Here is a 10,980-nt window from a genome sequence, read left to right on the forward strand (position 1 = left end):
CCATTTTGGGCATATAGATGTATTCTGTATCAGTTTTGCCCATTTTTCTATTTAAATTTGATTTTTATCTCATTTTCTCATTTCAGTTTACCAGAACCATTTCCAACAAATGCATGACATGTGCAGATTGATTTTCAGTTTAAAAATGGTGAAATGATGTGGTAGATTTAGAAAGTAAAGTAACCATAAGGTAAATTATAAGAGTTCAGACACTTTTTACTGTGTGTGTATTTTTAAATTTTAAAGGGATTTATTGTGCTTTTTATTTTTTCACATTTTGACTTGAGCCTTTTCCAAGTGCTTTCCTTCAGATATCCTCTAAAAGCTTCATTTGCCAAGCTATTTCTCTTTCTTCAGATGTTCAGAAAATCATTGGTAAAGATGTTTGAAGATAAAGGGTTGGACTGCGTCTTTTTAGAAACTAACATGAGCATGAAAAAACAGTATCATATGGTATATGAATGTATTCCTCTCCCCAAGGAAATGGGTGACATGGCTCCCATCTATTTTAAGGTATTTCTAGTTTTGCATACATATATTTTACCACACTACTGTTTTATCAGTGTTGTCATCTTGTATTTTTTTCCTTACGTACTTATAAAGAAACCATGAGAAGTTCTGTTGTGTAATTTCTGGAGAATGAAATTTGAGATCTTCACCTTTTAAAAACATGCTTAATTATAAGTATCAATATACTATCAAATCTATGAGTATGATTTTCTCATTTCTCAAGTGAAATTAGTGCTGTTCCTTGACGTACATTCAAGTCAAAAGTGTATCAATAGAAAGTTTATCATTGAAATAAACTGGGAACAAAACTAGCTGTACCCCAACTCTATAACTTGCATTCACTGTGACAAGTTATTGCAGTAACTAGCATTGAATACGTCATCATGGTATTCTTGAAAAGAAACGAACCTTGGTGTGTACTTGGGTCATGGAATAAATAACTGTAGAGTTCTTAACCTCATTTTTTTCAAGCTGTTTTTTTTCTCCTAAATTGTCTGATTTGATACAGACCTAAATGCAGTACAATTTACAGACCAACATAAAGGCACAAATGTAGAGCCATGTGTGAAATAACAAAATGCATTGAAGAAAGATGTTGATGTTTTGTGGTGTAGGAAGGTGGTGAGGTGGTGTAGGAAGACTTGCAAATGGACCATTTAGACAGTGTACAATGGTAACATTTATTTGTGTCTACTCTGAATCTCAATATAAGGATTATAAAACCTGAAATGATTCACTGGTGGTAAGAATCTTCTTTCTCTAGAAAATTTCAGTCTATCTGATTATTTGAGTTGAGGAATCATGCTGTTAATGAATTGGAAGATAAATCAGCTTTCCTCTTGCCAGTTCTATGTTGAGCGGAATCTGTTGACAAGCTGTGTGGTTTTGTTTTGCACATTTTCAATAGTATTTTGAACAATTGTGGCTAGATGCTAGAGCATTTGAGGTAGAGAATATGTGTCTCAGTGATAAGGTTTTGGGATGAAGTTAGTATGAGTTGAAAATAAGTGAAATAATGGTATCTTGGCTAAAGATAGGACTTGAAAAAAATCCCCGAGTTCTAATGCTAAGTAGCAGAAATTACAGTCTTAATTCAAAAGAATGATATACCAAGTGTAATGTACCCTGTAATTAATTTACTATTTAATTTTATTTTTAAATCGTTTCTTATGTTTGCTTTTATGTTTTCTTTAAATTAACGAATGACTATTTCTTAGAAAGCGATAATGGAATCCGATGAAGAGTGGTCTATGAACAAAAAATTAATTGATCTCTCTTCGAAAGATATCAGAAAGTCTGTAAGTATCATGTTTTTTTAATATAAGAAATAACTTTAGGGTTCAGTTTTTCATTGAATTTCCACATCTTATTAGGAATGGACCATTGGTTACTGAGGTGATGTAAGTAGTTCTGCAATTAAAGAAGTAACAACCTTCCACCTCACTGGGACTAACAAACACTCATTTGAGTGCTTGTTCTGGTCTCTGATCCTTTGCCATTGTCCCCTGAATGGCTTTGACACCAGGGTGCTCAGGGACTAGCAGAAGAGGGACTCCCTCCCTCCCTCCCTCCCTCCCTCCCTCCCTCCCTTCCTTCCTTCCTTCCTTCCTTCCTTCCTTAGATCTAGGGCTTCCACAGGCCAGGCTGGTTCTCTTCCACTCAACCCTACCCCTCGGCTGAGAGAAACCTTCGTTTACACAAAAATTATGATGAGAGGAATATTTTCCAAGAGACTCTGATTTGAATTTGGAACTTTAAAAACACACTCAAGTTTTTTTTTTTCAATGCTCCTTTAAGTCATCATTAAGGTAGAGTATGGGCTTATTCTTCAGTGATGTAATTAACTATTCCGTTTTGATTTGCAGACCCACTTTTAGACAAGAGTACATGGAGCTTGAGTTCTTCTATACTGCCCTCTGTCTTTTCTAGGAATATAAATTAAATGAAATAAAATTCTATTATTAGAATGGTAGTTCCTTTCTTTTTTTCTAATTATAAAAGTAATTTAGTCTACAAAGACTTCTTGACTACCTGCTATTTATCTGACACTGTTTTAGGTGGTTTTTATACAAAGTGGAACAAAACAGAAGATCCTTCACTTTACAGAGCTTACCACCAGTGCAGGTGCTGGATCTTTTGCTAATTTCTTATGCCATTAAATACTCTTTTTGAACACAAGTCAATAGCAATGAACAGTATTTCGCAGTAGAGGCCAGAGCAATAGTCCCAGAGGGTAAGGTGCTTGTCTTGCACGTGGCCACCCCAGGTTTGATCTTTGGCATTGCGTATGGTCTTCCAAGTACCACCAGAAGGACCCCTGACACAGAGCCAGGAGTAAGCCCTGAGCAGCACTGAGTGTGACCCAAATAATGCACCCCTGCAAAAATAAAATTTCAAAATTGAAAATTTTTTTTTTTTTTGCTTTTTGGGTCACACCCGGCGATGCACAGGGGTTACTCCTGGCTCTTCACTCAGGAATTACTAATGGTGGTGCTCAGGGGACCATATGGGATGCTGGGATTCGAATCCAGGTCGGCCGCGTGCAAGGCAAACGCCCTACCCGCTGTGCTATCGCTCCAGCCCCAATCAAAATTGAAATTTTAAGTGAATTATGCATTTGCTATACTCTGTATGACTGACTGTAGTTTTCTGCCGGTAAACAAGTGACAGTATACCTTTTTTTTTTAACAAAAGAAAATTATTTTTTTTATTAAATTGTTCATTACATTCTAAGTATCAAGTGCTATTGAAAAAAAAATGCAATGACTTTCCAGTGTACAGTTTAGGGCCAAGTAGCCCCATATGCTTTTTTAGTTACAACTGTATCCCTTACTTCTAAGACGTTATTGAAGCAAATTTATACACTAAAATAATCTAGTATTAAAGGGTAACATGATACCATTTTAAATATCTGACGTATGTTGGCAGTATGTGCTTGAGGCTGGTAGTAGACATGTTCATGCCAGTCAGGTTAATTAAGTTAGAGTGATCCAAGACATGTAGATATTAAGTGTAGAGCATAGTATTATTAACTCTGAACACTTAACCAAGCATTAAATCCACCTCAGCAAATTTCAGTCCAAAATCTTCTAAACTGAGCAAGTGTCGCTTTTGCTACCATCATGCTAGAAGGGTTAAAAAATTTGGATCCACTTAGCTCTTTGCAAATGACGTGCCTTGCTTCTCTTTTTTTTTTAATTTTTATTTTATTGAATCACTGTGACAAAAGTTACAAAGCTTTCAGGTTTAAGTCTCAGTCATATAATGATCAAACCCCTATCCCTTCACCAGTGCACCGGTTCCCCCACCAAGAACCCCAATATACCCCCCTCCCACACCCACCCCTCCCACCTGAGTGGCTAATGATCCTCACTTTATTCTCTCTATACTTTGAATACATTTAATATTTCAACAGAGAACTGACTATTATTATTTGGAATTTTCCCCCAACAATCAAACCTGCTGAAACGGCATCATTTGATAATTTGTTTTCCGTTGCTGAGAATGAAGATTATATGAGCTCTCGTGGCCTTTGGATTTCTGTTATTTTAGCTCAGTTCACAGTCTAGATGCATTTCTATAAGAAGTCTCTGGGTGCCAAAATGGGTTAGTAGACCTTCCGGATCATAGTCTGTAAGGAGCAGAGGGGCTGTGTTGTGCGTGGCTGCAACGGATCTCATCTGTGCAGTATATCTTAAGTGCATGTTGAAATCTGTACAAGTGTTGGAATGCAGAGCCTTGTGCAATGGCAGCTGAGTATTCAGCTTTGAAATACTTCACTTACAACAGTGACTGCCTTTTGTAGTCACCACCTACTGTGTTCTGTGACTCTGTGAGGGTTGAAGTAGAGAGGGTGTGCGGCTGATGACTTCTTGAGGCTCATCTGAGCTTTGATTCAATGACTACATGAATGGAACTGTGAAGATTACGTGAGTCTAATTCCAGGGGTGATCACTTTTTTTTGTTTGTTCAGGTTAATGGCTATCTTTTAATTTTTTTATTTTTTTTTAATTAAAGCATATTCAATTTTATTAAATCATTTCCAGAGTATAATAATAGAATAGTTATAGTGGGAACAAAACATAAAATTTAAAGCAGATACATGGAAATAATTAAAGAAAGAAAAGACATAAATATGCACAAATCTTTAATCAATCAAGAGGCTTTTAGCTCACAAAGAAAAAAGGAAAAGAAGAAAATTTATTTGAAGAAATGCTATCAAGTTAGTGTACAAATTTGATGAAACACATGTATCTGAAGAATTATGAAGCTCATTGAAAACAAAATGAGATGCACTTGTATTTGCTTTTCCTGAGTATTATGATTTCTTTGCTGTGGAGTTGATGGGAATAAAGGAAACGTCCGATGCAGAGAAGTTCCATGATATTAAGTTTCCGACTTCCCTTGCCGCCTGGCAGCTCTGTGAACAGTGCTCTGCTTTCTCGGAGGGTGTGGAACCAAGTGTAACAGGAAACGTTGGCAGGAATGCCACCACTATTGGTCTCTCAGTCACAGCCCAGTGTGAGCCATCAGTGGTAGATACCCATGTCATCGTGTTAAATGACCTAAGAAACGTGGTCGTTTTCACATGACCACTTGGGATTTCATGAACTTTTAAAAGTTAACTCTTCGTCAACTTTGTTTTTCGTTGGGTGGGGAGAGGCTTAGACCAAACCCAGTGGTGCTCAGGGACTAGTGACTATGCTCAGAAGTGACCCCTGACTGCTTGGGGACCAAATGTGGTGCTGAGGATCAGAGCAGAGTCAGCCACGTGCAAGGCGAGCACCTGAGCGCTCTCTCTCTCTCTCTCTCTCTCTCTCTCTCTCTCTCTGTCTCTCTCTCTCTCCCTCCGTCCTTCCCTCCCTCCCTCTCCCCCTCCCTCCCCTTTGGCCCCTCCTTTGAACTTTCAAGTGTGATTTTTGGTTAGAATATTTTACTCATAGTAGCAATTCAAACATATTTAGCACCAGTGGAGGGCTATTTTTGAAACTAAGGAAAGTCTACTTAAGGAAAATTTGGATTTACCCTAAGACTAACACAAGAATAATTATAGAAGTCGGAGGGACACCTGGAATATTTAAAGGGAAGGGGAATTTAGATACTACTGTTCTTCTACCATGAATACTTTTATTTAAAATTAAAACAATTTTAAGGCACCGTGGGTTACACACTTGCTCGTGATCCAGTTTTAGGCATGCAGTGTTCTCACGCCAGTCCCATCACCACAGTCAGCTGCCCTCCGCCGCTGTCCCTCGTTCCCTCTGCCGTCTCATTAATACGTGTCTTTTAGATCTGCCATTTTGCCAGTGGCTTGCAGAGTGGTACCACATTTCCAAGTCCTAACTCACTGGCCTCCAGCGGAGGCACACATGCGCTGGGTCTGTGCCATGCTGACTCGGCGGTGAGTGCTCTTCCGGAGAGCCCCTCCTTTGAACACCGGCAAAGGCAGGTGTACCCTTTGCCGCTGGAGACCGGAGGAGTGTACTGGCAGCAGCCGTTCTTTGTAGAAAAGGAGTAATCCGCTCACCGTGCCTTCCATCTGGGCTGTGAGGCCACAGAACCTGGGTCTGGCTACCGGTCACCCATTGCTGCCCCAGCAGGTCACCACAGCCTCCGTGGCACAGTGGAGGCCATCCTTGAAGTCTGTGGCTGAGTCCTGCATTGTGAGAGAAATGCTCTTCTCGCTTTGTGCCTCCAAGGAAACCATTGACCTTCCTCCCTGGTTTCTCCAAGGACAGGAATATAATGAAATGTTTTACTTTGAAAGGTCATTTTCCAAGTATCTCTGGAATTGGAAATTCACTGTGTCCTAGTTTCTCCTGGGGGTTGTTTCGTTGCGGTCACGGGGAAAGGCCCGAGCACATGTCTGACTGAGCCCTTTCCGTAGGTCCCCAGAGGCTTACCTTACTTCTCGGTGGATTTCGGCCTCCAAGGAGGGTTTGCCCACGTCATTGAAGATCAACACAAATTCCCTCATTACTTTGGCAAGGTATGTTCTCAAATTTAATCAAATTCCAGAGTTTAGCATCTTGGTAATAACTGGTTTTTTTTGGGGGGGAAGGGAACTAAAAATGTTGAGCACAATGTACAGGGAAGTTGTGGTAAGGACTGTTTGCCCCAGTTTGTAGAGGGAGAATCTAGAAATGACTAATGAAAAGATACTGAAATGCAGGTGTTTGGTTGGGCCCCACCTGCCAGCTCTGTGCTTAGGGGTCACTCTTAGCGGTATGGTGGTGCTTAGGGGACCCTAAGTGCTACCAAGGATCGAATCAGGTTCAGTGGCATGCAAGGAAGCACCTACTCCCTACACCTCTCTTGGCCCCCTAGAATGTAGGTAGTTGTTATTTTAGTTTGTTTGGGGGTTATACTCAGTGCTTGGGGGCATGATGCTTGGTTGTCAGTCCATGTGCAGTGTTGAGAGTGACCCAGGAGCGCCAAGCATGCAAAACATTTGTTTCAGCCATTTAAGCTCTAGGGCCAGTCCAAAAATTGAGAGAGGGGAGGGAGAGGAGAGGGGGGAAGAGGAGAGAGAGCGGGGAGGAGACAGAGGGAGGAGAGAAGAGATGGGGGCGGCAGGGGAGAGACAGAGAGACAGAGAGAGAGAGAGAGAGAGAGAGAGAGAGAGAGAGAGAGAGGAGAGACAGAGAGAATGTGTTTTACGAGGGATCAAACCCAGGGCCTCACATGTGAGGCAAGTGCTCTGTTGCCAAGTAACCTTAGTCCACAAGAATGTTAAAGACAGTCAGATGTGTTGCTGGCACTAATCCTAAATTTGTTGTTTCTCTCCCCATTGTCTCTGTTTGCCCTTAAAGGGAAACAGTTTTCTCAGCAAAAGGAAAAGTTCCTTGTCCTGAGGCTTTTCTTGAATGATCCAGCAGCTCAGATCCCGGAAGGGTGTCCGGGACGGTGCTTTGACCAGACCTCCTCCCTCCCCTCTCAGGAAGTTCTGTGGTATCCACAGGCGGGTGCTATCCCTTAGCCCCATCCCTGCCGACACTGGGTGCGTCCCCGCACAGGGCAGCCCCTTGCTACCGTGTTAAGCTGCTACGTGGGTCATGGGCGAGAATATCCACAGTTTCACTGGGTTCTCTAGAGCCGGATCAGAGATGCTGGATTTGTCTTACTCCATCTTGTTGATTTTTTTAAATTCCAAACTGCCTCCCCCCACCAAGTTTTATAAATCTTGCCTATATTTTTCTCTACAGGGTGATTCAAAGCCATAAATCTGATTAATTTCTGTAGCTAACGGCACAGGGAGAGGAGCCTTAAAGAAATAATCTGGAATAATAATTAGACAAGTCAAAAATCCACTCCTTTGAAGACTTGAGAGTGTGAATTTTTAAATTAAGCTTATCTGTAATTTAATTTTCTATATACTTAGCTTAGTATTAAAATGTGATTTTTTTTCTTACCTCCAGAAAAAATATCTCCACCTATAAATGTAGAAGAAATTAGCTCAGAAAAACCCTACGTAACAGAGAGCACATTCGCCCTGAGACTCATACGCATTTAGCAACACAGTTAATAACTTTTTCTACAAACTTTACCAGAGCAGCTAATAAAGACCAAATTAATTAAATTTCACTTTCTGTTTTTCCTCTTTGCTGCTCTATAGTAGATATGCAATTAAGTAGCAACTGGACATAGATACACAGAACCTGGAATCACAGAACCTGCCTAGTTAGAACTAATGGCAAACAAGATTATTTAAATTAATATTTATGGAATATGCGAATACCCTTAGGGAGATGAATTTAATGTTATGTTTAGTAGCAGAGTAGACCAAGTGTCGTTCCCGTTTTCAGCAGCTATTATCTGTGTGTCTGTTTCTCGTTCCTTGACAGGAAATCGTTGGCGGGATGTTGGACTTAGAGCCGAGACTCTGGAGGAAAGGGGTCCGGGAGAGCTTCGAGGACCAGAGGAGGAAGGCGCTGCAGTTCGCACAGTGGTGGAGACCTTTTGACTTCACCAAAAGTCAACAATGTTAAGTTTGTTATTTCCTCTTCAGATGCCTTGGTTTGGTTTCCACTGCATCTCCCTAAGCCACTGAGGTGTGGCTGCTAGGGGAGGGCCAGGCTCCAGGCTCTGCCGTGTCCTTCCCCACCTGAGTCGTGGGGTAAGTCAGTGACCTGCCCTGGTGAACTCTCTTCATTTGCGACACCACAGGATGCTCCTGAAGGTTATCCAGGAACTAGAGCAAAGCACTGCCTGCAAGGGCATGGGTGGGTTTACTTTATTCAGTCTTTGACTTTTTAAAACTGAATTGGAATATTCAGCAATCACGGAAATTTCTACAGAAAAATTCTTCGTTTTCTACTGGTGTGTGTGTGTGTGTATGTACTCTTTTTATTCAAGGAAATTATTTGTCCCAAATTTAATAAAAATTAAATTAAGTATCATGTACTTTATGATTCATTTATTTTGATTTCTGGATCTTTAAATGCTGTTTTTGAATTTAGGTAAATTTTTTTTCAAGGTTTTGTTCCAATTGACACAGTTTACAATTATTTGCCGTTTGCAAGAAGACAGATCATCATTTTGGGGTAATTTGATAGGGATAAAACTATAAGTAATGTGAGAATCCCAATTGTCAGGAGCATATTTCTTGTTTTCTCGTTTTCTCTTGATCTGGGGTTTTCCATGTTTTTGTTGCTGTACTTGGCGTCAAGAGAAAACCATACACATGCTTACACAAATGAGTCGGGGGGTGAGAGAAGGTCTGGAGCTGCCCTAGTGCTCGGCCCAGGAGCGCAATGCTGCTCGGGATCAGCAGTTCTGGGGTACACTAGGGCTACCCCAGCAGTGCTTGGGGCTCCAGGTGGTGCTGGGGTTTCAGCTTGGGGGACCTCAAGGATGCAAGGCATTCACTCTAGCCCTTTGAGCTATCTCCCCATTCCCATCTCTGTTTGCTTGGGCGCTATACCTGGCAGTGCTCAGGCATGACCCTGCTCTCAGGGATCACTCCCACGGGGGCCCAGGGAGTATAGGGGGGACTGGGGAATGATCCCAGCTTGGCAGCATGCAAGACAGGCACCTTACCACTGTACCATCCCCACCTTCAGCCACAGCCCCGTCTTTAAAAAGTCCAGTAGGTTTGGAGCTGGATCTCAAGTGTCCCCATGAAATCATGAGTGCCTACCATCACAAGAACTTGTATGCATTCATAGTTACTTCTGAGATTGGCACACCATTCTTTCCTAAGTGTATTACAGAAAGAGAAATGTGTATGTGCTAGTAGTTTTTAAATGTCACAAACAACTTGCAGTTCTATGAGGTAAGATTCTTATTTATAAATTACATTTGAATATATTTATAAAACTTCTATTGAATATATTTATAAATATTCTGTGGTGTTTTATTTATTGCTGTTTTCAAATTATTTTGGTTTTGCCACAAAATCTGGGAGGAAGCTATATATTCATTTATTTAATTGCTGAGCTAATATTGTTTGCAGATCATTTTATTTGGTCGCAGTACTGCAGAAATTAGTTTCCCCGCACAGTTTATGTGACAGTTTAGAGGGAAACGACACAAGCATAATTACTGCATGGTGTAAGTTCTAACGTGAGATATGTGCCATGTCTATTCAGGGCTGTGCTGAAGAGCTGTTCTACACCTCTTGCAAAAAGACAGATCATAATTTTGAGGGTGATTTGATGGTGATAAAACCATAAGTAATGTGAGAATCCTGATTGTCAGGAGCACATTTCTGACAGGCTTTCTTAGTGGACGACCTCGCTTCCCCGTTTGCCAAGAAAACAACTAAATAGAAGAATATTCCCATCTCTGCTACCAGTATATAAGTGTCTGTGCTCATACGCTCATACACTCCTTTCTGCCTTTTTCTCACCACAGATAATTTATTTTTGTGATCTGTCACTGACTAGAGACCACATTTATGTCCTGGGTTTCACCTTCTTTTACCCACTTAGTTACCCCACTACCCTGCATAATTAGGGTCTGATTAGGGCATCCTCTCTCTCTAAGATGAATCTTCTTAGCATGCTGACCACTTTTCAGTGTAGGAACATAAACCCTCCTATCGTATTCTCCTGAGTCATTTTTCTTCTCCATTTGACAGCAAAACTCATTTGAAGATCACATTGAGGCCCAAGAAATAGTACAGCAGGTAGGGCATATTTGCCTTGCACGTGGCCAATCTGTTCTACCCCTGGCACCACATATAGTATCCCCAGCACCCCTCAGTGCAGAGCCAGGAGTAAGCTGAGCACTGTGGATGTGGCCCCCAAAACATACAAATGAACAAATCCCATGACTTTAAGGTACTTAGAGCTTAACAAGAGTGCAGGTGGAGCAAACAAAATCTCAAGAAGTTGTTTAAAAGTTAAATGTATTTAGCCCCTCTGTCAGTTCTGGGGAGTCTCCCCAGGCCTCTGTGTGAGAGTCCTGTACTCTGCACACCTCCCCTCAGAGATGGTGGGAAACTACAGAGTTCTAGTTTAATATCAA

General features: G+C 41.1%; 1 protein-coding gene across 2 annotated transcripts in view; it reads left to right on the top strand.

Moving 5' to 3' along the window:
- CWF19L2 (CWF19 like cell cycle control factor 2) overlaps positions 1 to 8,904 on the top strand; it is a 59,545-nt gene extending 50,641 nt beyond the window's left edge. For both annotated transcript variants that reach the window (XM_055133693.1, XM_055133695.1), the window contains exons 15-18: positions 358 to 513; positions 1,728 to 1,808; positions 6,398 to 6,499; positions 8,355 to 8,904. In XM_055133693.1, the coding sequence (XP_054989668.1) occupies positions 358 to 513; positions 1,728 to 1,808; positions 6,398 to 6,499; positions 8,355 to 8,498 (483 nt within the window). In that variant the 3' untranslated portion in view covers positions 8,499 to 8,904. The remainder of the gene's footprint in view (positions 1 to 357; positions 514 to 1,727; positions 1,809 to 6,397; positions 6,500 to 8,354) is intronic.
- The last annotated feature ends 2,076 nt before the right edge of the window (positions 8,905 to 10,980 follow it).

This window comes from Sorex araneus, chromosome 3 (genome assembly GCF_027595985.1).
Source record: "Sorex araneus isolate mSorAra2 chromosome 3, mSorAra2.pri, whole genome shotgun sequence".
In the NCBI taxonomy this organism is placed as follows: domain Eukaryota; kingdom Metazoa; phylum Chordata; class Mammalia; order Eulipotyphla; family Soricidae; genus Sorex; species Sorex araneus.